The 14,218-nt window shown below is 37.2% G+C and overlaps 2 protein-coding genes across 2 annotated transcripts; one reads left to right on the top strand and one right to left on the bottom strand.

The window, feature by feature from the left end:
- Nucleotides 1–5,287: 5,287 nt before the first annotated feature.
- LOC110174368 (apolipoprotein A-I-like) lies at nucleotides 5,288–7,596 on the bottom strand. Its single transcript, XM_020940473.2, has 4 exons — nucleotides 7,546–7,596; nucleotides 7,391–7,438; nucleotides 6,614–6,764; nucleotides 5,288–6,011 (listed from the first exon to the last, which is right to left on the bottom strand). Exons 2-4 carry the CDS (start codon nucleotides 7,428–7,430, stop codon nucleotides 5,435–5,437), a joined length of 768 nt encoding a protein of 255 aa, XP_020796132.1. The 5' UTR covers nucleotides 7,431–7,438; nucleotides 7,546–7,596; the 3' UTR covers nucleotides 5,288–5,434.
- Nucleotides 7,597–11,885: 4,289 nt separating this feature from the next.
- LOC110174292 (apolipoprotein A-IV-like) lies at nucleotides 11,886–13,742 on the top strand. Its single transcript, XM_020940369.2, has 4 exons — nucleotides 11,886–12,041; nucleotides 12,118–12,169; nucleotides 12,246–12,396; nucleotides 12,998–13,742. Exons 2-4 carry the CDS (start codon nucleotides 12,130–12,132, stop codon nucleotides 13,560–13,562), a joined length of 756 nt encoding a protein of 251 aa, XP_020796028.1. The 5' UTR covers nucleotides 11,886–12,041; nucleotides 12,118–12,129; the 3' UTR covers nucleotides 13,563–13,742.
- The last annotated feature ends 476 nt before the right edge of the window (nucleotides 13,743–14,218 follow it).

Genomic DNA, 14,218 nt, shown 5'->3' on the forward strand with positions numbered 1-14,218 from the left:
GGCATTCACTAACTTGTTTATGTTATACCCGGCTTCAGCTTGTCCCTGTGCTGAAGTGAGGCCTTATTCCTGGTAGCGGAGAACACAGACTGGGCATGCAGTGGCATGACTGAGAACTGTACGCCCACCATAGAAAGAAGGATTATAGGTTATTACAAATGTGTGTGGACGCAGACTTCTACCTCAAAACAAACAGGGCCAGTGTGAACAGTGTGAACAGTGCATTTACAGAAGAACAAAATTCCCAAGTTGGGAAAGTAAAGGGGGGAAGTGTGTTGAGTAACGCGTTTACTGCCAGGATCTGGTGTGTTGTTTTCACTGATCTACATCTCCATAACAAACACTCTCCTCTGCCCCTCCAGGATTAGCCTTTGTTATAGAACGGCCCTAATGGTCCAACAAATGCCTCTCTACCCAACCACAACTAATTCAAATATCTACATTCAAAAGACCACTCCATTTTCTCGCATTTGAGAACAAAGCCCTTTTCCCGTGGTATGTATAGAAGATACAAATCAACAAATTATTTATAGACAGAAAACAGACTCCACATGTATTACTATCTAGTCTCTCCACTCTTCCACAGTGCCCCTGGGCAGTTGTGGCTGCCGTGGGGCTGATCAGATTGTTAAGTACTGCTTTACCTTTATAACACACTACAGAGTCACACTGGCTGGGTGCTCTGCATGGATGTTCATGAGGATATTGTTGGATAGTGTCCCTCTGAGGTTATCACCACACAGGTCCTGTTATCACACTGTCACTATAATTACAGTTCAGCCAACACATGTACACTTTGCCCTGTGTGCGTCGTGTGCAGTCACAAGTGGGTTTCAGTGCAGAGGTGGACGACAGGGCAACAAGTCTAAAGACGTAAGCAAGCACTTTGTGTTAGACTGTTGATGAGTAAGGTAAAAACAAAATATGCAAGAACAACATGCAACCTACGTCAGCTTTGCACTACTTCACACGCATGATGGCTTTTGCTGCTGATGGAAAAGTAAAATTTTAAATCTTATACCAAAAATGACTATAATTATGTATACTTGAAGCATTCTCTAGCAGTTATAATGTAACAATACAGCCAGTTCAAGACAGAAAGTAGTAGTTCGTGAGTTCATTTCCTTGCAATTCAGTGTCAGCATTTTGCTTATTCTGCACAGAAAGTAGACAGGGAAATAAGACGCATGAGATCATACAGTACTGCCAGCCTCCAACACAATTAGTCTAAGAGTCAGCCAAAGGGTTATTGTCGGTTAGAGTTTACATTGTAACACTGTTTCTGGTTCATGTGGATAACGTTAACAAAAGCAAAACAAGTGGTGAGTCACAGAGAGGTTACTGCAGTGAAGGCAGAGTGTGGGTTAAAAGCCGGTGAACCGAGACTCCCACTCACCGGCTCTGAGTCAGGTCTATCAGCTGATGGAGAGGTTGATGGATGAGTTTAGTGTGGTTTTAGATCTGGGAGGATGCAGGACTAAACAGGACTAAGGCTGAAATTGTGCTGGAGGTCAAATGTTTGTATCTGTTGTGCGAATGGTTACAAATCTCCATTGGTTTACTGAAATTGAGAGAGAACAGGAATTGCACAGGGTTGTTGCATAATAAAGAATACTGATGAATTTGATGTAGACTGTAACTTTGTAAGAGGCGAAAAATTGAGCCCCTGCCAACCAGAAGGTAGCCGTTCTTAACTGCCTGTACATTGTAGATAGGGCATCATGCAAAATTGAGTTGAGTTTTGAGTCACGCTATGTTGTTACCTCCTCAACAACATACCTGGAATTATGTTTTGTTTCATTCCCACATGTTTGAGTAACCCTTTATTATTAGTCTGTCTGCACCTTCTAAGCTGAAAATCCTCTGTTCCATGAAGCGGTAATTTTCAAGTTAACAGCTGCCTTTTACCTTTTCTTCAGTAGATATACACAATTCCAGGGCTGAAATTATCCACATGATTCTAGTGAAGGTGTATGGCTTTTAAAAACACAGTGGAGCAGTTCCTGTATTACCACATGACATCACAAGGTGGAACAAAATGTTTTCTGTTTGAGAGAGGAATACAAGAGGAAATATGCAGGATTTGTGTGTTAAACATGTTTGAATGAAACAAAACACAACTCCAAGTATGTTTGTAAATGAGGAAACAACATTATAACAGAGATCAGGAAACAGTGTAATATGGGCCTTTTAAATACTTGCCAAATCACTTCAACAGCCTGGAATGTCCCACAGTGAGATTAAATTTATCTCTCTCCTTGGAGATAAGTAGGTGACGACACTAGACCAAGTTACGGGTCAGATCTATGGAGAGGTGACTCCGCCTACACACATACAATGTATGTTTTTCAAGGTACTTTTTTTTTTAGCAATAAAAACATCTACTGTGAAATGTAAATGTGTTTTATTTAACCAAGAAAGTCCCACTGAGATTTTGAATATCTTTATATATTTTTTCCTTAGAGTCCTGGCTCCAGGGATGAACGTGCCAACTCCACAAAGAGAGGCCCACACCACCATAGAGTAGAACCCAGCACGTTCTCTCTGGAACATTACAGGTAAATCAAGCTCCGCGGAGACAAGCAGGAAGCAGATCCACACTATACAAGTTATATAGTTCAAGATTAACAAAAAGATAAACTAAACATTTAAAAAAAATCTTGAATGAAACCAAATTGTGTAAATGGCTAAAATTGCACACTACCATATATTAATTGTGCAGTGGGTTGTCAAAAGTATCGAAAATCAGGTACGAATCGGCAACAAAACTAGTACAGAAATTAAATACTCATATGAGCAGGTATTGCTATTAAAAAAAAAATCACACTGACAGTACACAAATGAACCTTTCCTGAATAACTTTAGAATGATCATGAGCTGTATCAGAACAAGTCGCAGACCACATAGACTAGGACATACCAATGGACCACTATGGAACATACCTAGATGACTGATGGATTACATAAACATAGATTATTTAATTATGTTGGCTAAATAGAGTTTTTAATTTTCATCATGGCATTGGAATCGGCATTGAGTATTGAATCTACTCCTACTTTGTATCAAAATCAAGTTGAAAGTTTAGTATCGTGACAACACTACAGCAAACTACCATTCCCCGAGGCCTTGAAATGACTGGGGACATGGGAGCTGTGCCTGTAGGGTTAACAGTGAGTGGAGTGGCTGAGGAATGTTGTTTGCCACTGGGGTAAAGCTACAGTGTGAGAGCCATCTGGCAGCTCTGACGGGGCACACAAAGAAAAAGTGAACAAAACAAGGTGAGAGTGGGACGTGTTTATGATGAGAGCGCCTGCAGCAACAGACGTCAACATGTCATTTCTAATAAGAACAGCTCAGTGGTACAGGGGGCGGGGCCGAGAGGCAGTGGCACATTTCGTAAGACTGGGCGTACTCGCTGTTAAAATTCTGAGGTGTGAAGTTGAGATGAACAAAAACTACTGTACTTTCATGTTGAAATACTGTACTTATCCTGTATACATAATATTTTTGTAACATTATAGTTTTACTCTACTCAGACTACTTTATGTGTGTAGTATTGTATCTTATTTTATTATTACTCCATCTTGTGTCTTGATTTTTTTGTAAATATATTTGATTCTTCTTCTTCATAAAGTTAAATTATTACTCCTGACAGAATATTTTCATTTTTCTGCAGTTTTTGTATTCACTTGCATTTACTTGGGTCACTTTTTAAGAAATTATCCTTTTCAAAGTATTTTTCTAGCAGACCTTTGCTCCCACTAAGTAATATTTTTACTGAAGTAACAGTACTCTTACTTAAGTAAATATTTTGGTTACTCTTCCCACTGTGAAAAAGTGTGCAAGTGACAAAAGCTTTTTTGACCACATGAAATTATTTGTGTGTGTGTCTTTCTAAAAAATTATTATTTAATATTATGTCCTTCCAGTTACATTAACTTCAAATTATAAACCTCACCATATGTATTTAAGTTACTCTTACTTGAGTAGTACTTTTTCCAAATACTTTTTTACTATTTTTTGAGAATATTTTTGGACCACCACTTTGCACTTCTACTTGAGTAATATTGTTATGTGTTTATTATATTATTACGTTACTCCTACTTTTGTACCTAAAACATTTCTCCAGTTGACAGAATTACATTTTTCATTTTGTTATGGATATTCAGTGTTGGGGAGTAACAGATTACATAGTAACCAGAGTTACGTAATCAGAGTACAAATTATGAGTAACTGTATTCAGTTACAGTTACTGTTTCAGTGAGTGGTAATTACAGTTACTTTGTTGAAATAAATGGATTACACAGAGGTATTTTCCTGTTTTCACATTATTTTTATTTATTTATTTATAAATTTTTTCGGTAATTCGACTCATTGCTGGAAACTAAACCAGGACTAAAACCAGATCTAAACTAGAGCTAAACCAGGACTAAACCAGGACTAAAACCAGGTCTAAACCAGGTCTAAACTAGATCTAAACCAGGACTAAAACCAGGTCTAAACTAGATCTAAACCAGGACTAAAACAGGATTTAACAGGACTAAACCATGCTGCGCGGAGGTGTCTCCTCTTCTTCTATCAATAATATTTTTAATATGGTTAAGTATCCTCGCCTTTGCTTCTCTACAGCAAATCAAGTAATCCAAAGTATTCAGATTACGTTACTCACTTTAAGTAATTTAATGGATTACGTTACAAACTACATTTTGGGGTATGTAATCTGTAATCTGTAGGGGAATACATTTTAAAAGTAACCTTCCCAACACTGTGGATATTAGACTGACGGATTACACAGACCTCTTACTTGAGTACAATTTCTGGCTACTCTAGGCACCTCTGGTTTTATGTCAGATGCCTTACCTCACCTGCCTGTAGGAAAAGATTTTATTGCGGATCTTGTTTGTAATATTCCTTATTGCCACAAGGTATACTTTTATGTCATTGTAGAATATCTTATATAATGTTTTTTACTAGTGTTACAAATTTAGAAGTCATCACCTTGAATAGACTGCAATTCAAACTTTGCTTATAGAAAGTTTATGTGTCTGTGTTTCTCAACAGAAATGACACAGAGCCAAACTGTGTGAATACAAAAAAATTAACTGTAAAATAATAAAAATGAAGTAATGTTGTAAGAGAAAAGTAAGAGAATTTAAAGAAATAGTTACTCAACATTGCCCAACAGGTGAATAGTTGCCCCTAGTTATTGTTCAAATGTATTGCACTTAATTCATTATCTCATCAGTAACAAGTAAAAAACTACAGAGCACATCCACACACAAGAAGCCACTGTTTATAATTAATTTTATTTATAGCGGAAATCCTAACACATGAGGTCAAAGGTTTAGCTGGGGTTACTTGGTGTTGGCTGTTGACATATTGTATACCGGATTATTTATTGTCAGTTAGACGCAGTTCTTTAAAGACAGACGGTTTAGTTGGACTTGACGAAGGAGTCGTAGAGTTCACTGAGGCGGGTCTTGAGGTCCTGGGCATATGGGTCCAGCTTCTCCCTGAGGTCATCCACGTAGGGGGCAGCCAGCTCCTGCACCTGCTTGGCGCGCTCAGTCAGCTCCGTCTGCACCTTCTCGGTCATTGGGGCCAGGTTCTCCTTGAAGTCCTGGATTTGTTGGTCCACTTTGACTTTGAGGTTATCGGTGTAGGGTCCCATCTGAACCTGCATGTCCTTCACGATCTGCTCCAGGTTGGTCTTGAGTTCCTCGCTCTTCTGCATCAGGGTGGCTCTCATGCCCTCTGCATCCATGGAGTCGACGAAGGGGGTAATTTCAGCCTTGAGCTGCTCCACCTTCTCCTGGATTTGGGTCTTCATTTGCTCGGTATAGGGCACCAGCTCGTCTCTGACGGAGCTGAGTTCCTGGGCCACGCGCTCCCTCAGTACATCGGCCTCGGTGGTTACCTTAGTGATGATGTCCTGGGCGGCAGGGGGCAGCTGTTCCTGGATGGAGGTGGCGTATTTGCTAGCCAGGTCGGCGCTTTCGGTGAGACGGGCACTGCACAAAAGAAACAGAACAATGATGGTTGATTAATTTAATTCTACACAAATACATGAACTGTGTAACCAACTGTGAAGTGTCTTGCCAAGGAACACAACAATTTGCACATAGATGAGGTTTGGACCGATTACACTGGAGTTGGTGGATGAGAACTCTAATACTGCTCTGAAGGAATGCTAGTCTTGCCTGATTTGTTTGAGGCTTGAAAAAGCCAGAGCCAAAATGTGAAACGTGTTTAGAAGATACAATATTATTGCAAAAGAGATTTTAATTACCAGATACCAGAACCCTGTCAGAACTGAAGAAGCTACTTGGATGAATGGACAAACATATTCACTCTTTAATTACAATTTGCTATAGAACATGCCTGGACGGCTGAGAGATTACACAGGTAACATAAAATATTACTATTCAAGTCCACTTTCAAGTCATTCACCATGCAAAAATGTTGTCAATGTAATTTGCAAAGACTGATTCTTATTGTACCCCACCAACTCAAAATTCATTAGATTTGTGAAACATTAAGTGACTGTTCTGTCTACATTATCACAGATAAACAGTAATTCTTTATCTGTTTCTCATAGGCTCCACTGGCTCACCTGACTTCCTGTCCAAACTGAGAGGACCTGATCATCTGGAGAGTATCATCGGCGGTCTGAGTGGCCTTGCCCACATACTCCCAGAATGCATCATTCAGCATCTCCAGCTGAGGCTTGGGGGCATCAGCGTACAAGAGATTGGCATTACAGCCTGGTGGATGGAGATGAGGTCAGTTAAAATACAATGTAATGAGAGAAAAGGTTATTCGTCAGTATTCTAAAAAAGTCTATTGTCTATACGTTACATTAACTCAAGTATATTTACTTGAGTATTTGTACTTTTGAGCATACTTTTCTGGCAGTTTACTCCTTCTTGAGTTATATATTTTTAGAGAAGTAACTGTACTCTTACTTGAGTATACATTTCGGTAAATCTATAGTGACAAAAGCTTTACGGTAATGTAATATAGTTTTTGGTCTGTTCCTAAAATATCAAATTGTTATTAATTATTTAATATTTTGGCTAATTTAATAAACTTCAAATTATAAATAAGATGCTATATCGAGTTACTCTTTTTTAAAATTCTTACTTGAGTAGTGGTTTTCCCAAGTACTGTTTTACTGTTACCTGAGTCATTTCTTGGACCACTACTTTGTATTTGAGTAATACTAAGTTGAACAATACTTTTACCTGAGAAAAATTTTAGGCTGCTCTCTATAATTACATTCACCATCTGTTTGACTGTTGGCTTATGTCACTATTTTCACTATATTAATTGTACAATTTGTAGACTATATTAGACAATAAAGTTATTCAGTGGTATAATTGTATCTCACCAGTGAAGACGGCTAGGACGAGCACAACAAGGACCTTCATGGTTAGACCTGAAATTAAGATACGGAAAAATACATCAACAAATCATCAAATCCAGAAGCATCCAAAAGCATCCAAGAGTGTTTACTTCTGATCTACCACTACTACTGCTGCTTACCTGAGTTTGCAAATGCTTTTGCAAGTCCGCTAGGCAGTGCTTGTGAAGTGGAGGTGATGTCCTGGGGCTTTTATAGTGAAGCGGACACTTATGATCCCAAAGTCCAGAAGATAGTGCTTTGCTGTCACTCGGCCTCACCCGCAGTGACATCTTGCGCCAGAAATTGATAATGACCCACTAATACTCAGAGCTGGTCAAAGTACTGCATTTCATTACTCAAGTTAATGTCCCTATATTACACAGAATTTACTTTTTGAGCTTTTAGCCGTGTTGTACTGTTGTTACCCCATCAAAAACATACCTGGAGTTGTGCTTTGTTTCATTCACACATTCCAATCCACCTTGTGATGTCATGAAGCTATAGTTTTACAGCTACCTTTTATCTTTAGTTCAGCAGATATTGGAAATTTCAGGGCTGAAATCATCCAAATGCTTCCAGAGAAAGGATATGGAGTTTAGAAATGCAGTAGCAGTTCTTGAATTACCACATGACATCACAAGGTGGAGTGTTTTCTGTTTGGGAGAAGAACACAGCCTAAATATAAGGGGTTTGGGTGTTACATGTGTGAATGAAACAAAACTCCAGGCATGTCTTTGATCAGGAAACAACAATATAACATAGATCAGAAAATAGCATAATATGGGCCCTTTAAAGTAAAGAGTTACCTGGTCAAATGATGTTCAAATACAAGTAAAAGTAGCAATGGCAAATAATTAATTAAGTATTGAAGTATTTGCTTAGCAATAAAGCAATAATAAGTCAACTCAGAACTTGTTAGAACTGCAGATATTTTCAACAGACTCTAAAATAGATTAAAAGTATGTCACAAAAAACTGACTAATTAGTAATATTGTGCCCAGTGCCTGCAACCTGTACAGGGGCAATCCTTGTTTGTTGTAAGTATGTAACAGCATCTCTGGAGTGAGCATCATGAGGCTTTAAATGGGACACAAAAAAAAAAAAAAAACATGGAAAACTCCTCCACCAAAATACTTTATACTTTTTTTTTTTTTTTTTTAATAAATGTAGTGAAGGATGGAACAGTTCTCTAACTTGACTATAAAATGTGGCTACTCTTCACAAGTTTACAGTGACAAAAGCTTTATGATAATGAGATTTAGTTTTCCTCATTTTGGTCTATCCTTTGAAAATATAAAAAAGTTTTGTGCCCACAATTTGTGCTCGTGGTCTTTGGAGTGAGAATCATGAGCCTTTAAATGGAACAAAAAATGTGGAAAACTTCTCCACCAAAATATTATTTACTTGGAGACTTTTTTTTTTTTGTAAATATAGTGAAGCATGAAACATACACCTGATGTCATGTCTTTTAACTTCTATAAACTGTACTAGACTGTCTGTAGTAAAAAGACAACTAAGCTCTATATCAGATTTTTATTACCAATCCTAAAGTAGTTTTTTCTTTTCTTTTCTTTGACATATTTTACTGTTTTCCCAGTAATAATCTCTTATAATATTCATTAACATTATTAGCAATGGATCTGGGCAATAAATGTTGCGTAAATACTAACTAGTAACTGAATAACTACTGGCTAAATAATACTACTATTTTGTGATTGATAAATATGTGTTAAAATGTGTGTCTTTGTGTATTATGATTTACAGACTTGTTCATTTGACCATTGCTTTCTGTTTTATCACTGGTCGGAAAATACACGGTCCCTCCTTATGCTTTGTTGTAACCATTGATTAGATATTGGCAGGTATGTGTTTTATTGTGGCTATTGCCCTGTGAGTAGCCAAGTTTGTCATAGACACAGATCAGTAATTTCATGCCAAGTTGCAATAGTTTGCTGTCTGGCCAAAGGTTATTGGACTTGCATATTGTAAGTTCTTATAGGACAAAGTTACAGCCACATACAGTGTACAGGTCAGAAATGTGAGCATGTGATGTGGCCTGGAATGACAGTTGTTCTATAAATACACATGTCCTTAAGTCAATTGTGTCACCAGTTAGTTTATTATTTAGTTTACGGAAATTAAATATGAAAATTAGAGTCTTAAAGAAATAAACTTTTAATCTTAAAACATTGGAACAGGTCTATAAAACAAATAAAGATATAGATTCTCTTTCTTGTTTCAGAATTTAAGTCTTATCTTTTCAGCCCTGTCCTGATAGCGTCACTGACTCACTTTGATAAATTATTTTCTATCATTTCCTACATATGCAACTATTTCACACTAGATACAAATCAAATCTGCATCAGAACTTATTTCTAATGGTCTCTTCTTCTATTCAAAACATGCAGAATAGGTAAAGGTATGGTACAGTTATGGTAGTCCTGACCAAGGTTTGCTCTCCAAAAGAAGCACTGCAGTTTAACTTACACAAAATGTATTGATCCACCAGGGAAATTATTTGGACACAGTAGCTCACACGTCACAGTTATTATAATAACAAAGAGCAACAATATAAATGGCAACAATAAATTCAAAATAAGTAGCAAAACTAACAAGATATTGGTGTCAAATAAGGTATAATTATACAAATGTATATGTACAAGTAAAAATAAATATAGAAATTTAGTAAACAACAAACAGAATAAGGCTGCCATAGCCTCACTGAAGCCTCATCGAGGGTTGGGTCAAATTCAGAGGACAAATTCCACTATAGGAGATCAGTAAAGTGTGCCTTAACCTACTTTTACCTTTCAACTACTACCTACTTAGCAAGAAACTAATCATGCAATGCATGTTGCAAACCTTCCTATGAACTAATATACTGTGATGGATGAAGTCACTCAGTTTTGTTACTTAAAAAAGTAAAATGTCTCACATGAAAAAATCTACGAAGTAATAGTATTATGTATAAAAGTATTAAAAAGTAGTATGTGTTTAGAAATGTACTTTAAGAGTAAAAAGTATTTAGCAGAGATTTAGAACAATTAAAGCATCAAATTTGAAAATGTTTTTGAGATTTTGAAAAATAATTTAGCTAATTTTATACTATCCTTCCTTTTATTCTATCCTTCAATTGATTTATACAAATCAGTTGATTGATTGATTGATTGATTGACTGATTGACTTCAATTGATTATACAAATCAATCTAAAATAGAATACCTCTACTACCTCTGTCATCAACACTGAAAATTCCATCCAAAATGCATGGATAATTTACCTGAAAGGTATTTCTCTGACAGTTTAAACAACCATTTAACAAAATAAGTTGTTGTCTTTATTTATATCAAGATTGTCATTGCTAGGTAACAGTTGCTGCCAGGAAGTAAAAAAAACAGTAAACTGTTTTTCAGTAAAATCTTAGACTAAATATAATAATGTTACCTGTTTTAAAATGCAGTGTAATAAGAGAAAAGCTTATTCTTGAGTATTCTTTTTTCATCTTGGCCCTACATTTTAAGTAATCAGATTTTGTGAGTTAGAATTTTTTAAATAATTTCATGTTTTGCCCTTGCAATTTCCTAAAATTCTAATTATAAATCAGATATAAATAAAATAAATCAGATGTCATTCTTTTTGTTAACTCTTACATGAGTAGTGTTTTTTCCAAATACTGTTTTACTCTTACTTGGGTTATTTCTAGGACCACTCTTTGTACTTGAAATAAACTAACTTAATAACTAACTTACTTACTTATTTTACTTACTTTACTCTATTTCTTCTTGAGTTATATTATTTTGAAGTAACAGTACTCTTACTCGAATACATGTTTTGGCTACGCTACCCGCCTATGTTGTACAATAATAAGGATCTTCAACTCTATTGTTACTGTTAAGTTAACTTTTACTATATTAACCATACAAATGTGACTGTACTTATTGTTTTTTTGTTTTTTTTTTTCATTTTTGTAAAATGAGTAGTCCAATCCAATCATATGCACTTTGACCTTTGAAATACTAACTTAAATTTGAAGGAATCTTACCAAGAAACTAACCCTGACATACTTGAGAACTCAGAAAATCCTATAAACTAATGTATCAACAAGGAAATTTGGAGAACATTGGCAGCAGTTTTTTTTTTTTTTTTCTAGAGTCACTTATTAATTGTTTCAGTGGAAAAAAAATATTATCAGGTGTGATTGTCCTTGCGATGGCTCATACTAGTCCATTCATGTTCGCTTGACCTTTAACAAAGTCCATTAGCAACACCAAAGGTTATCTTCAGCTATCTGTAGACACTTAGTCCTGGAATATGTGGATCTTAATTACTCTGCTTAAGGCAATATGTCAGGGCTATTTACTCTCCATGTTATCAGATAAGTCCAACCTTCTACTTGTATTGTGACTGTTCAATATATCTTAATACCATTGTTATAACTGTCTGGTGTACAGTGACATCAGTGGTCATGTGACCTGGCAGAGGGAAGGAGTATCTGTGACAACATGGAAGGGACTAGTGGACTTTGGGCCTGAGCCTACAACTCTCATGCGGTTTTACTATATAAACACAAAAGCACCAGCCCAACTCATCACAGACAATCTTCACTTCACACTGAGGAGCAGCCAAGGCTCAAACAGGTAAGATTTGAACACCATTTTGAAAGCCATGAAAAATTGAAGGAAAGCTGATGTTAAAGAATTGCTATGTTTTCAGATCAACGCAACAATGAAGGCAGTTTTGTTCCTAACCATCGCAGTGATCTCTGGTAAGAAAAAAGTTGTGCTACATTTTTTATCTCATCAAAATGTGTACAAACTTAACTTTATGTTCACTGTCTATAGGCTGCAATGCCAACTTCTTCTACGCCGATGCCCCCAAGCCCCAAATGGAGGTGCTGACTGATGCCTTCTGGGACTACATCGCCAAGGCAACCCAGACTGCTGATGACACGCTGCAGATGATAAGAAAGTCTCAGCTCGGAGAGGAAATCAAGTAAGTGATATGATAGGGCTGAGGGGCTAGTTCAGTTAGGGACACCATGGCAATGTTTGAAGTGACTAAAGAAGTAGACCATACATAAGACCAAAAACACAGGATAACAAACACTATATATACATTAAAGATTTTGTGTTTTGTTGTATAACTACACTGAATGCACTGAATTTACCACTCTAATAGGCCTGCGTAAGGTCTTCAAATACTTAGTGCTCTACAAATACGTCAGAAATATTTTCATTGACCCTGACCTCTGAAAAACAAAGTTATCCATAAACAAAGCAAATTGTTTTAGTGCTTTGTTGAGAAGTGCTTTTAAACTGTGAAATTCTATACACTCTGTATACTGTAATGCCCATAATACTTTATATAGAAGAACTAAATTTTTAGTATTTATAAATGTTGATTGACCTTACATGGTAGACAGAAATTTTTTTTGAAGGCTGTGGATCCAATACAAGCTAAAAGAGTTAGTCAAATTCTCTTGACCAAGATCTGGACATGATTAACTTTTCTGGTTGAAGGATGGTCCAAAAGTATATAAGAACAAGAAAGTCCTACCACCTGAACCCTAACCTTATCTGATGTTATCTTCTAGTGCCCGATTGATGGAGAGTGCAGATGTTGCCAGCAGATACGCAGTGACCATCCAGGAACAACTGCCCCCTGCTGCCCAGGACCTCATGACCAAGATCACCAGCGAAGCCGACAATCTCCGAAACGTTCTTACCCAGGAACTCAGCACTGTCCGCGGCCAACTGGAACCCTACACCGAGCAGATGAAGGTCCAAATCCAGCAGAAGGTGGAGCAGCTCAAGACTGAAATGGCCATCTACGCTGACTCCCTGGACTCTGAAGGTCTGAAGTCCGCCTTGGTGCAGAAAAGCGAGGAACTCAAGGCTAACCTGGAGCAGACCGTCAAGGATTTGCAGGCTCAGCTGGGACCCTACACCGACGACCTCAAGATGAAGGTGGACCAGCATCTCCAGAACTTCCAAGACAGCGTTGCGCCCATGACCGAGAATGTGCGTCACCGTGCCAGCCTGGTCAAGCAGATGGTGGCCCCCTACGCTGAAGATCTGAAGGAGAAGCTTGACCCATACGCACAAGATCTCCAGTCTCAGCTCATGTCTCTGTACCAGTCCTTTGTAGACTCTAACTAAAGAAAGATATAGACATTCCACATTCAATTGTCCCCATCGTTACCATGACGCCGGCTCTGCTTGGTCTACCTCTGCTTGAAACATAACGTGATTCAGATTTGTGAATTGTACTGTAAAGCAAAATGAAAGGCCCGGATATTTATTTCTATGAAGTGCACGCATTGTTAAACATCTGTGCTTCCAAAATGTATATAAGTTTTTACTGAGATGGAAAATGTGTGTTTTGTAATTGCTCTAAGTTATCAAAATAAAATAAAAAGAGAAATCTGAAAAATGTTGCATGTTTTTTTGGCACAGAATAATACTCAGTGCACCTTTAAATCATATTATATCTATGTAACGTCTGGTGGAAGGTCTGCTGCTGGTCTTGTTATTGCTTTGAAATGCTCCACAGTATGGCATACAATTTATCTGTATCCATGGAGAAAAGCAGGACATGCAAGTAGGCCAATTTACAGGTCAGATCTATGGACAGGTGACCCCACTCAGAGTAAGAATGAATGTTTGTCAAGATATATTTTGGCAATAAAAATCCTCTAATCTAATATAAACAAATAGAACAGTTTGAGACCATACTGTGGCACATATACTGCAAATTAGGAACATCTCTATGAAACAAGTCTCCACCAGAAATGTTACGCAGTGCACCTTTAACA

The sequence above is a fragment of the Boleophthalmus pectinirostris genome, unplaced genomic scaffold, assembly GCF_026225935.1.
Source record: "Boleophthalmus pectinirostris isolate CB_2022bp ecotype Guang Dong unplaced genomic scaffold, ASM2622593v1 HiC_scaffold_6, whole genome shotgun sequence".
Taxonomy (NCBI): domain Eukaryota; kingdom Metazoa; phylum Chordata; class Actinopteri; order Gobiiformes; family Gobiidae; genus Boleophthalmus; species Boleophthalmus pectinirostris.